Here is a 13,645-nt window from a genome sequence, read left to right on the forward strand (position 1 = left end):
CTTAAAAAAAAAAACGTTTCTGTGGATGTTAAAAGTGCTTTATCGAACCAACATGTTGAAAGACAATCTGTATATACTTTAAATATTTATTCATTTTATGAGTGTACAGTGAACACTGAGGTTTAATTACTGAAATAAAAACAGTCCTTTGGTTGAACTTCTGGAGTTTGAGAATATTCTCAGTAATGTTAAGAGACCAATGTCTTTATGTATTAACCCAATGTAAAAGCTGGATTATCTTTAAAATGCAGTGCCATATATTCATAATTACATTCCTGGGACATTATCAATTTTAAGAAAAATAAATAAACCATAAAAACATAAAGATTAAAATGTATCAAGTACAGAAATAGATCAAATCCTTTTTCTGTTCATGCATTTTCACCATTCCTCAGATTATTCTTTACAATTGCTTTTCATTTTTGCTACTGATACGCAGTGTCCAGATTTAATGCAAGCACAATGTGCTGAAGCTGAATCACTTCAGAACAATGATCATTCTTGATCTGGATATTTTCAAGAAATTCATGTTCATGCTTGGTTAAAGAACCGCAAAGGAAAAAAAACTAATGACTAATACTCATTTTTAATGGTAAAAATATTCAGCTTTATGGACGTCATCTTCAATGATGCTCTGAAATTTTTTTGATGACAACACAATATTAACAAACCATAATCACCTGTTTATATAAAAAAAACTGATTGATTTTAAACAAAATAATTAGCAACAATGTAACTGATAAATTGTAACATCTGAAGCCAGAGAACGCTTTTGTTAATAGTGTGCAGCACGTGAAGACCGGCACAGTTTGGAAGGTTCTGGTGTCCATTTTCCATCTATTCCACACTTGACGTAATATTCTTCTGCAAATCTGAAACCAGGATTGCAGTTGATTCTCACTGTGTCCCCAAATCTATAGACAGACCTGTAGCCCATCATTCCGGAAGCATCTGGCAGTTTGGGTACAGGACAAACAATATCTGGAAGACGAATGTTAACTCATTTTTATTTAGAGTGTTTATATGTGCTGTTTTCAGCGGAAATATAATCAATAAACATAAAAAAAGAAACAATTAACTTTGAGACCATAAAATATGACCTTTTAATGTTATTCCTGCTCCAACCTTTATAACATATGCGTGAGATATACATGTGTGATGTTCGTAAGAGTTTAGGCCTCTTTTTTTTTAAACAAATTGATGGATGTTGTACCGATATCTATGAGATTTTAACATAAAAACATCCTTGACAATCAAATGGTAACCATAAAAAGATGTCAGAACAATAACAATCACAATACGTTTGATCATTTCTTAACAGTTACACAAAAGTAAAATGAACAAAACCAAGCGGAAGGAAAAAAAAATGGATTCATGCCTTGCCATTTGATTTTTATCACCGTAATGTAAAACATTTGTGATCGTGTTGAAGAAATCCCGGCTAAAGTCAAATCATCTTATTAGGAGATAAAAGCATTTAAGTAGTCAAAGCCATAAAAAAGATGACAATAAGTCATGTTTGTTTACTTCTTAAAATAAAGATTATAAGTCAGTATTCAAATTTCAAAAATCAATGTTTGGTTCCTAACAGGATAATTACTGAATTTATTTGATTGATAAAGAGTTTCATTTCTTTGCACTAAAAATAATAAAAGTTGGCTTCTGAAAGATTTTGTAGAAATAAAATTTTATGGAAGGTTGCGGTGATCTCGGCAGACGGGCACATTTACTGTTTACCTCGACATTCAGGAGGAGGAGCGCTCCACGTTCCATTCTTGGTGCAGTGAATCTGACTTGCACCAATCAGAGAGCCGGTACGACAGCGATAGGACACCATGTTACCAAACGGAACTTGTTCATATTTGAGGTCAAACATGTCTGCATTCTTGACCAGCGGAGGCGGAGGACAGTACACAGCTGCAGGAAACAAACACAAAACAACAATTCACATGTCATCCGCATGACCACACATTAATAAGCCGAAGCATCGAGTCTTGAGCGCTTTTACGTTTAGCTTTAACAGCTGAGCTTATTCCTCAAGGACATCAATTAAAAAAGTCATACGTTCACACTCGGCGTTCCTTCCATCCCAGCCTCCGTCCCTACAGTACCGCACAGGTCGACCAATCGTCTCATGCCTGATGTCATCAATCACACAAACACGTCTCATGACATCACAAATTTTTATATATTGTGTTTAAGATTAAAAAAATTAAGAGACCAAATTATTTTCTGCATGTAGTTAGTGTTTAGGTCAAATGGCCATTTTAGTTTCATTCTGTGAACTTCAAACAATATTTCTCCCAATTTCAAATAAAAACATTGTTTCTATTTGCAGAAAATCAAAACTGGAGAAACAGGTGAAAACAACAGAAAAGATGCTCTGTGTTTTCACACCTCGAATACTGCAAACGAGACAAGTTGATATTCATCTCACCCCTCATCACAGATGACTGTCGCTGTGTCCCCATATGACACGCCGGTGTATTCGATGCGGCCGTTTAATATCTCGTCGACAGAACCACATCTCTTTGCTTTACAGAGAAACATAAAGAAGGTCAAAACTTGACACCTTGAAGTTAAAAGTATAAAAGAAAAGAAAGCGCTTTAACGTACGTTCACATCTCATCTGCAGATCTGTCCACCGTCCGTTTCTACAGTATATAATGTCTCTACCTCCAGCAAATCTGTGTCCTATAGTGCACTTGTATCGAAGCCTAGCTTCTGCTGCGTATTCTCTCTGCACTGTTGAATGCTCGACTCTGAGATGAGCGTGAGGATAGAAGGGAGCTGGACCACAATTACCTGCGGGAGAACCAAGATTACACATCAATGTGAGCCCTGCATAAAAAATGAAAGCTGTGATGAACTGGGCTTGTTTATTGTTTTATACTGTTGTATGAGGTCTACTTAAGACATTCACGTGGTTTTTACATTCAAAAACATCCAAATCAATAAGTAAAAGGCTATTTTCTAACTGGGTTTTAATGCCGCTCGACAAACGCTGGTTTTAATGGGCGTGCCGCATTGAAGACTCAGAAGTAAACGCCCACTGCTATGATTGGACGGCAGTTTGCGAAGTTAACTTAATTTTGTTCAATTTCAAACACAGACATGAATGTATTTACCTGTAAGAGAAACTTTAAAGCGGCACTCAGGCAAGCGCTGCCATTGGCCGTCTGATCCACATGTGACTTGTGACGAGCCAATCAGATCGTAGCCTTCTGTGCAGCTGACGGTCACGGTGTCGTGGAGTTTATAATGTGGCTTCTCTCCAGATTGTATTTTTCCATTCACCACCAACGGTGCCGAGCATCTTACTGACACAAAACAACACCAAAAAAACTTTAAACAGGTTCTGCTTAAAAGCCTGCAAAGGTTTAATCAAACTTACCTTCAGGGCGACACACAGGCAAGCGCTGCCATTGGCCGTCTGATCCACATGTGAGTTGTGACGAGCCAATCAGATCGTAGCCTTCTGTGCAGCTGACGGTCACGGTGTCGTGAAGTTTATAATGTGGCTTGTCTCCAGATTGTATTTTTCCATTCACCATCAACGGTGCCGAGCATCTTACTGACACAAAACAACACCAAAAAAAAACTTTAAACCTTTGCAAGCTTTTAAGCAGAACCTGTTTAATCAAACTTACCTTCAGGGCGACACACAGGCAAGCGCTGCCATTGGCCGTCTGATCCACATGTGGTCTGTGATGAGCCAATAAGATAAAAGCCCTCCAAGCAGCTGATGGGGACAGTCTCTCCAACGTTATAATGTGGCTTCTCTCCAGATTTTATTCCTCTATGAGCCACAGCTGGTGATGAACATGTGACGGTCGACTCTAAAACAATCACCAAACATCCACATTAAATCTTGCTACGGATACAATCGTCCTGTCATCACATTATGATGTTTGAAAGAAATACATTTATTTACAAAGGATGTGCTCAATTGATTAATAACATGTATAAGTTTCAAAAGACTGATGAATATAGTTTATAAGTCACATCAAATGCCTTCTGAAGCTCTTCTTGTAGATGTGAATGTCTTAAGGTACTTAAAGGGAGAGTTCACCTAAAATAAAAATCCTTTCATCGTTTATTCATCCTCATGTCATTTTAAACCTGTTTGAGTTTCCTTCAGAACACAAAAGAAGAAATTTTATTATGAACACCGATAACCAAAAACACTGAACCCTGTTGACTTCCATTGTATCAACACAACCGAGACATTTCTCAAAATATCTTCTTTTGTGTTCCACAGAAGAATGAGTCACATACAGATTTTAATAACTTGAGGGTGAATATACAACAGAGTTTTTATTTTGGGCTGAAATACCCATGCAAGAGTTCAATGTCTCAAAGGATTATTTTACAATGTTTTTCTTCACTAATATAAGCGATATCTAAGAGACTTAACCATAAAAACATCCTTGACAATCAATTGATAACCATAATAAGATGTCAGAACAATAACAATCACAATACGTTTGATCATTTCTTAACAGTTACACAAAAGTAAAATGAACAAAACCAAGCGGAAGGAAAAAAAATGGATTCATGCCTTGCCATTTGATTTTTATCACCGTAATGTAAAACATTTGTGACCGTGTTGAAGAAATCCCGGCTAAAGTCAAATCATCTTATTAGGAGATAAAAGCATTTAAGTAGTCAAAGCCATAAAAATGATGACAATAAGTCATGTTTGTTTACTTCTTAAAATAAAGATTATAAGTCAGTATTCAAATTACAAAAATCAATGTTTGGTTCCTAACAGGATAATTACTGAATTTATTTGATTTATAAAGAGTTTCATTTCTTTGCACTAAAAATAATAAAAGTTGGCTTCTGAAAGATTTTGTAGAAATAAAATTTCTGATTTTATGTAGAAATAAGACCGTGTCACACTTACTTTTTTAACTACGTTTTTGTATGTCAAAATAAGGCTTTGAATTGGTTTGGTTACGCTTACTTGCAGTTATTTTATGGAAGGTTGGGGTGATCTCGGCAGACGGGCACATTTACTGTTTACCTCGACATTCAGGAGGAGGAGCGCTCCACGTTCTGTTCTTGGTGCAGTGAATCTGACTTGCACCAATCAGAGAGCCGGTACGACAGCGATAGGACACCATGTTACCAAACGGAACTTGTTCATATGTGAGGTCAAACATGTCTGCATTCTTGACCAGCGGAGGCGGAGGACAGTACACAGCTGCAGGAAACAAACACAAAACAACAATTCACATGTCATCCGCATGACCACACATTAATAAGCCGAAGCATCGAGTCTTGAGCGCTTTTACGTTTAGCTTTAACAGCTGAGCTTATTCCTCAAGGACATCAATTAAAAAAGTCATACGTTCACACTCGGCGTTCCTTCCATCCCAGCCTCCGTCCCTACAGTACCGCACAGGTCGACCAATCGTCTCATGCCTGATGTCATCAATCACACAAACACGTCTCATGACATCACAGATTTTTATATATTGTGTTTAAGATTAAAAAAATTAAGAGACCAAATTATTTTCTGCATGTAGTTAGTGTTTAGGTCAAATGGCCATTTTAGTTTCATTCTGTGAACTTCAAACAATATTTCTCCCAATTTCAAATAAAAACATTGTTTCTATTTGCAGAAAATCAAAACTGGAGAAACAGGTGAAAACAACAGAAAAGATGCTCTGTGTTTTCACACCTCGAATACTGCAAACGAGACAAGTTGATATTCATCTCACCCCTCATCACAGATGACTGTCGCTGTGTCCCCATATGACACGCCGGTGTATTCGATGCGGCCGTTTAATATCTCGTCGACAGAACCACATCTCTTTGCTTTACAGAGAAACATAAAGAAGGTCAAAACTTGACACCTTGAAGTTAAAAGTATAAAAGAAAAGAAAGCGCTTTAACGTACGTTCACATCTCATCTGCAGATCTGTCCACCGTCCGTTTCTACAGTATATAATGTCTCTACCTCCAGCAAATCTGTGTCCTATAGTGCACTTGTATCGAAGCCTAGCTTCTGCTGCGTATTCTCTCTGCACTGTTGAATGCTCGACTCTGAGATGAGCGTGAGGATAGAAGGGAGCTGGACCACAATTACCTGCGGGAGAACCAAGATTACACATCAATGTGAGCCCTGCATAAAAAATGAAAGCTGTGATGAACTGGGCTTGTTTATTGTTTTATACTGTTGTATGAGGTCTACTTAAGACATTCACGTGGTTTTTACATTCAAAAACATCCAAATCAATAAGTAAAAGGCTATTTTCTAACTGGGTTTTAATGCCGCTCGACAAACGCTGGTTTTAATGGGCGTGCCGCATTGAAGACTCAGAAGTAAACGCCCACTGCTATGATTGGACGGCAGTTTGCGAAGTTAACTTAATTTTGTTCAATTTCAAACACAGACATGAATGTATTTACCTGTAAGAGAAACTTTAAAGCGGCACTCAGGCAAGCGCTGCCATTGGCCGTCTGATCCACATGTGACTTGTGACGAGCCAATCAGATCGTAGCCTTCTGTGCAGCTGACGGTCACGGTGTCGTGGAGTTTATAATGTGGCTTCTCTCCAGATTGTATTTTTCCATTCACCACCAACGGTGCCGAGCATCTTACTGACACAAAACAACACCAAAAAAACTTTAAACAGGTTCTGCTTAAAAGCCTGCAAAGGTTTAATCAAACTTACCTTCAGGGCGACACACAGGCAAGCGCTGCCATTGGCCGTCTGATCCACATGTGACTTGTGACGAGCCAATCAGATCGTAGCCTTCTGTGCAGCTGACGGTCACGGTGTCGTGAAGTTTATAATGTGGCTTGTCTCCAGATTGTATTTTTCCATTCACCATCAACGGTGCCGAGCATCTTACTGACACAAAACAACACCAAAAAAAACTTTAAACCTTTGCAAGCTTTTAAGCAGAACATGTTTAATCAAACTTACCTTCAGGGCGACACACAGGCAAGCGCTGCCATTGGCCGTCTGATCCACATGTGGTCTGTGATGAGCCAATAAGATAAAAGCCCTCCAAGCAGCTGATGGTGACAGTCTCTCCAACGTTATAATGTGGCTTCTCTCCAGATTTTATTCCTCTATGAGCCACAGCTGGTGATGAACATGTGACGGTCGACTCTAAAACAATCACCAAACATCCACATTAAATCTTGCTACGGATACAATCGTCCTGTCATCACATTATGATGTTTGAAAGAAATACATTTATTTACAAAGGATGTGCTCAATTGATTAATAACATGTATAAGTTTCAAAAGACTGATGAATATAGTTTATAAGTCACATCAAATGCCTTCTGAAGCTCTTCTTGTAGATGTGAATGTCTTAAGGTACTTAAAGGGAGAGTTCACCTAAAATAAAAATCCTTTCATCGTTTATTCATCCTCATGTCATTTTAAACCTGTTTGAGTTTCCTTCAGAACACAAAAGAAGATATTTTAAAGGTTCTGTGTGTAAGTTTCAGAGGCCACTATTGGCGAATTTGGAAATTGCAACCTAAAGCTCCGCCACCCCCCTCTCCCTCCCATTAGAGAAGCTACGGTTGCCGTCACAGGACAAAAGGGTTCCGTAAATGATAGCGGCCATTATCGGTGGTGTTGATAATTGCAATCTACGTCTCACAGGCGAACAACAGACTGAAGTTACGGACACAGATGTCGTCTTCTGAGACAGCAGAGAGTAACCTTTGCAAGTCAAGTGACAAGGCTTATTTTCAAAGAAAATAAATAAATAAAGATTACTTAATTCATCATTTACTTTTTAACATTGTGTCAGTGATTTATTCGCTTATTATACAAAGCATTTTTTGGCACCGTAACTTGGTTCGTAATTTACAGCCTATTGAAACCACTTGCTAATGCTAAAGCCGTGTAATCTAACCACGAAAGTCTTAGCAGACGTTTTTCTCATCATGACAGAGTCAATCAGAGGACTTATCACGGGTAGTAAGAGGGAGAGGTAGGGGTGTTGGAGATGCAGAGTAGCTAACGTCACCCGGGAGGACCGCACAAGAGAGGATGTGAAAGCTAAGCAGTATTATAATATAACTTAAACCCGATTTGTGCAAATTATGATTGTAAACATGATTTCTAAGTTGATTTGCACACGGCCATGCAACAAGGACTTATTATACAATTATAAAGTGCTAAATATTTACAAGGAAAAACGCTACTTCTCTTGATGATCAGCTCATCTATTAGCTAAATCTATCAAACAAAAAGTTCACGTATATAACGGAGATTACACAAACTTACCGGTCCAGCAGAAAGCTGCCAACTGCGGCGTCGCTTAGCAAACCTTTTCCTGCTTCAGTGCCCTCCATTTGGGAAAAGCCACACTGATCTTTATTCGGGTTTTATTTCGTTTTTTGTCTCGACTTCGCCTTGCTGCATCGTATTTTCTCTTTTTTGACGAAACAGATTGTTGCACTCTCGTGTGGTCCGCCATTCTCGCAAATTTCACTTCTAACCCCAACACAAGAACCCTTTCTATTTCTAATAAAAAACATGACGAGTGAATTTTATTATTGTTCTTCCTCTTCTTCTGCTAATCCTTCTATGTAGGGGCGTGGCAAGCTGCCTCAAAACACAGCCGAAGAAGAACGTAGTCCCGTGCATCCTTCGTTTTACGAAACGCGCTCAGTTTGTCCGTGTAGTGCTACTATAGAAACATGGCTGTGCAATTTGATAAATTACATGGAAGGGTGTGCCTGCGGTGTATATACATAAAATGCCTCATTGTAAGGTAATATAAACATTTCGCTTCATTTTGTAAGGTATTTATTCACCACTCACAACATAGTTTTGTATTATAGATTACATTTTGGTGAATAAATCCTTCAAATTCCTGCACACTGTACCTTTAATGAACGCTGATAACCAAACAACAATGAACCCTGTTGACTTCCATTGTATCAACACAACCGAGACATTTCTCAAAATATCTTCTTTTGTGTTCTGAAGGAAACTCAAACAGGTTTAAAATGACATGACGATGAAAGGATTTTCATTTTAGGTGAACTCTCCCTTTAAGTACCTTACAAACAGGTATTCTGATAGTTAGACATTTCTCAAAATATCTCCTGTTCACATACATATTTTGAACAACTTGAGGTTCAATATATAACAGAATTTTTATTTTGGGCTGAACTAGCCATGCAAGAGCTCAATTCTTTCAAAGGATAATCTGATGAAGTTTTGTTACAGGTGTCATGTTACTGGAAATATGGCTTTATTTCTTTATTTTTCCAGATCATGCAGTGAATCTTTTCACCAACAGAGGGCGGTGCATGCAACACAACTACACTGAGAGCAAATCGATCTATTATCAACTGAGACATCATCATCATCAGTTTCAAGGTAGTCACAAACAGTACTGAACACGTCTTCTTGTAAAGTCAAAATAACAGTAACGTGAGAAAACAAATTTTTACACTTTTATTTAGATTTAGACGCAGTTGCTAAAAGTAAAACCTGTCTAGATTTGAAGCCAGGGAAAGAAGAAGAACAAGGAACATAGAGATGTTTTATATTTAAGGTAAATAAACGGTTGACAATCAGGTGAGTGTGGAGAAGGTGTGTTTTCATTTACCAGGCTCACACTTGGGGATGTCTGGGGTCCAGGAGCCGTTCAGCTCACAGCGGAGATATTGAGCACCACGCAGAATGAATCCAGGTTTACAGGTGATACCAACAGTGGTCTTATATCTGACTCTATTAGACGATCTGTCACCATTGATGATTTCAATGACTGGACATTTGACCACTAAGAGAGAGAGAGAGAGAGAGAGCACAAATCACATCCTTCAGTGTGACTTTTAAAACTTCAACTTTTGCATTTACACATTTATCCAAAGCGTGTTTTCACAGTATAGTTTGTTTTAACCATGTATGTGTTATTTGGGGATCAAATGCTCTCCTCACATTTAACTTCAGATTTATAACACAACATCATCTTTACTTACTGACACACTTCGGCTTCCTTGGGTGCCAGGTCTGGTTGGTTGAACATGTGTAAAGTCCAGATCCATTAAATCCGGTCCTGCAGGTGATGGACACCTGTTCTCCTTGCTTGAATTTGGTCTTCTCACTATGCACAATTCCATTATTCTTTACTGGAGGTCTGGAACATTCCGCACCTTTCAAAATCTCACGGACCTGCCTTGAAAATCGCCGTTTTGTTCCATGTGATGACGACATTTCTGAAACAGGAAGTTAGGGTGGGACATTTTAAGTGGCCCCTCCCTCTTTTAAAAGAGCAAACAGCATTGGCGAATGAGGAGAGAGACGTATTTTGAACGCTCACAGAATAGATGTAAATTTTTACAGTGTTTGTTCAGTCCAAACATATTCAGCTTAAAGCTCAAAAATGTCCTTGTTGATTTCATGTGGACCGTAAGACTAGAACAAGGAGCACGGCTGAGAAAATAAAGAGAAACAGAGAGAAGAAGACGAACACCTTCAGAATGAAAATGCTGTCATCATTCACACACCTATTGACATTTCAAACCAGTACCACTTTCTTTCTTCTGCAGAACACAAAAGAAGATATTTTGAAAAAATGTTGGTAACAGAACAGCACAAGAAATGGGGGCTGTTAACAACATTCTTCTAAATATCTTCTTTTGTGTTCTGCGGAAGATAGAAAGTTATACAGGTTTGAAATGAAAAGAAGGAAAGTAAATGATGACAGAATTATAATTTCAAAGGTGAACTTCTCCTTTAAGTCAAACCTCTCATATGACTCAAGCCCAACATGGACTCTAAACATAAATTAAATTAAAAACAAACAGCTCAAAATGAAATCAATCCTCTCGTAAAAGGAATTCATTTGGTCCATTGAGAGCAAGAAAATAGTATCAGGATGGATGCAAGTAAAAACACGTCTTGTCTTTAAACACAGGCAACGTGATTCAGGCTGGTAATGACAGACTGTGTTAATCTCATTCTGAACACTAACAGAGAACAACATTTTAAATATAAAGATGAAATATAACACTGCATTGATAAACTTCACAGACAGCCGCTTCTTACTTTCACATGTCAAATCTGAAGGTGTCCAGCTTCCCTCCTTACAGAAGGATATCTGGCTTCCCCCCGTCCTCCTGTAACCCGGAGCACAATTATACTCCACATTGTCGTTATGCTTGAAGTCTGATATGTGACGATATTTCTCGTCCAGTCGTCTGTCTGGATATTTCGTTGGTTCGCCGCACTGATTCCCTTGAGACCCTGAAACACATTCAAATCACATCTCAACACTAAACTGAACAGATTAAAGTGCACAGCTTCATGTCTCCAGCAACAAACTGTATCGGTTTACACAGAAAATCTTGACTTAACCATACAAAGCAAAGCAAAATTCAGGCCAGTGTGATTTCATTTTGTCCACTCAGATGCTGTAGAAAACAATATCTTTTTGGTTGCATCAGGGTTTGATTAGAATAAAAGCTATGAAACAGATAGCTGTTGAACGTGTTTTGTCACATCTGCATTGCACATGATGTTGTCTTAAAGCATCCAGTGAAGAAATAAACAGGCCACCGTATTAACTGTAATATTTACTATAGTAAACTGTAAATTGTAGCATGCTGTGGTATATCATACCAATTATGACACTATAGTAAATTGATCAGTCATTCTATAGTAAGGTTCAAACACTATAGTATCTGGGTTATTTACTACAGTATTTTTAAAATTGTTGACTTAATAAACACTGAAATCCACAAACATCCATTTTTCCATCCTTCAAATTTATTTATTACAATTTATAATTGGTAAAACTTTGCATATCATTCCATTATGTTGAGAAAGAAAAACAACAGAATTTCTAATGCTTTAGTCATCAGCTGTTGTAATGTAGTGTGTTATGAGTCTTATTCCAGTAAGACTTTATGGTGTTGTGTTGTTCCTCTTCAACCAGACTATTAATCCCATCAAATCCAACACATCACCACAGAGACCATTATAGTTTCCATCAAAACCAGTACGATACGCAAAGCCTTAAGTGGTCTGGTTAAGCTAATAAATCACCACAACCATAACTAGACCAGTTAAGACAAACAAGAGAGACATTACACTTCCCAAGTGTATTTATAAGATATTAAAATCAATAACTAACAATCTACAGCTATGGTTCAGATATTACGCGTCGGGGAAAACAAAGCCCACAATCCTGTTTACGTTTTTTGCGTTCTGTCGCGTCGCGTCCGACGCTTGAGCTTTAAATGTCACTCACCTACAAAGTGCGTAAAGACAAGTATGAGAATATTCCCCCAAACATTCGCCATATTCACGGAGAACTGAAGCGAGTCTTTCTGAAAGCGCAACAACACGACAGGATAAAAGCGCAGCGTTTATAACGCACGCCCTCTGCCGTCATCAGCCCGCCACAGAGTCAGTAACAGTACAACCTGCACACGTGAAAAGCGTTTGGCAAATACAACCTTGACTGACTCCTTAAAAATAAACATAAACGGCATAAAACGCTTGTTTTAAAAAAACGGAACTCATGGTGCAGATAAACGCAGCGCTGACGCGACGCAACGGCGCTAAACATAGCGCAGACTTCAAAATTGCGTAAAGGTGGCAAATTCTGAATAAGAGGCAGTACAAGTACATTAAAATGATAAATGTTATAGAAACGTCCCCACATGCCACCCCTTGTCATATAAAGTAGGCTTTAGTGTAGAATTATCTTTACTACATTTATTAAAACTACACTAGATGCTGTACTTTCTGGCGCAGGGTTCAAAAACAAGTATTTAGGAATTCAAAGGCAAAAACTAAAGTATAGGCTACTACAGCCTTTTCCAGGACAGTAAATAGCCTACATTTTAAGTGCTTTATCTTTAAGAAACTTTAACAAGAAGGATACCTTATTTTGTTATGAAGATACTATTTGTATCAGATTTGGCCATTAAATGATGAGGATAATAAATGGAAAAAACTTAAATCAAATAAGTTATCTTAACTTCATCTACACAAAATGAATGCCAAATCTTAGATTGTGCATTTATACTCGATTACTAATGCCAGGAAGTTTTAAGCCTAAACATTCTCTATTTTCCCTTCTCAGTCCTTGAGGCTGAAAATATCTCTGCTCAGATTGTTTATTCTTTGTGATACCCTTGAACAAGTAGCCGTAACGGAGACACAAAGTCTGATATGTGTGCTGATATCAGAGCAGAAAACTTTCAATGTTATGGTAACATCCTCCGCAATAGCGTTGCAGAGATCCAGATGAACATGCAGGTGAGGTGAGGCCGACAGGAGACATACATTACAGGTCCTTGACTCATTCTGTCATTACACTGACACTCCACCCTGTATCATTACTCCTTATGCTGCGGGTGGAAAACTGTTTTACTACAAACACGTCACACAGTTTCTGCTGTCAGTCTGACTGCTCTCTTCCATTCAAAGTAAAAATCACTGTCACTGCGGATTAACAAATCCTTCAAAGACATTTTTTATAACATGCTTCATATCCACCCATAAGAGAAACATGACATTAAAGACCGCTGCTATTAGGCGATGACTTCACATGATGACATTTATTCCTCATGATGTGAAATGTGTGTTTTCGTTGGTTTTGGACAGACCCCAAACAGGAATGTAACACCATTTAAAACT

The 13,645-nt window shown here is 38.1% G+C and overlaps 1 protein-coding gene across 1 annotated transcript; it reads right to left on the reverse strand.

Annotated features, from left to right (window-relative positions):
- Positions 1 to 72: 72 nt before the first annotated feature.
- si:ch73-217n20.1 (sushi, von Willebrand factor type A, EGF and pentraxin domain-containing protein 1) lies at positions 73 to 12,453 on the reverse strand. Its single transcript, XM_056733600.1, has 19 exons — positions 12,249 to 12,453; positions 11,045 to 11,242; positions 9,976 to 10,212; positions 9,603 to 9,776; positions 6,942 to 7,130; positions 6,687 to 6,866; positions 6,421 to 6,612; positions 5,909 to 6,097; positions 5,730 to 5,826; positions 5,357 to 5,430; positions 5,030 to 5,209; positions 3,651 to 3,839; positions 3,395 to 3,574; positions 3,129 to 3,320; positions 2,617 to 2,805; positions 2,438 to 2,534; positions 2,065 to 2,138; positions 1,738 to 1,917; positions 73 to 981 (listed from the first exon to the last, which is right to left on the reverse strand). The coding sequence occupies exons 1-19, from the start codon at positions 12,298 to 12,300 to the stop codon at positions 776 to 778; spliced, it is 3,069 nt and encodes a 1,022-aa protein (XP_056589578.1). The 5' UTR covers positions 12,301 to 12,453; the 3' UTR covers positions 73 to 775.
- Between the last annotated feature and the right edge of the window lie 1,192 nt (positions 12,454 to 13,645).

Source organism: Triplophysa dalaica, chromosome 20 (assembly GCF_015846415.1).
Source record: "Triplophysa dalaica isolate WHDGS20190420 chromosome 20, ASM1584641v1, whole genome shotgun sequence".
Taxonomy (NCBI): domain Eukaryota; kingdom Metazoa; phylum Chordata; class Actinopteri; order Cypriniformes; family Nemacheilidae; genus Triplophysa; species Triplophysa dalaica.

Coding starts and splice junctions, on each gene's coding strand:
- si:ch73-217n20.1 (XM_056733600.1), bottom strand. CDS start 12,300: ATGGCGAATGTTTGGGGGAATATTCTCATACTTGTCTTTACGCACTTT. Junction 5,431..5,729: donor ACAGTCATCTGTGATGAGGG/GTGAGATGAATA, acceptor TGATGACATCAG/GCATGAGACGATTGGTCGAC. Junction 1,918..2,064: donor AAGGAACGCCGAGTGTGAAC/GTATGACTTTTT, acceptor TGTTTCCTGCAG/CTGTGTACTGTCCTCCGCCT.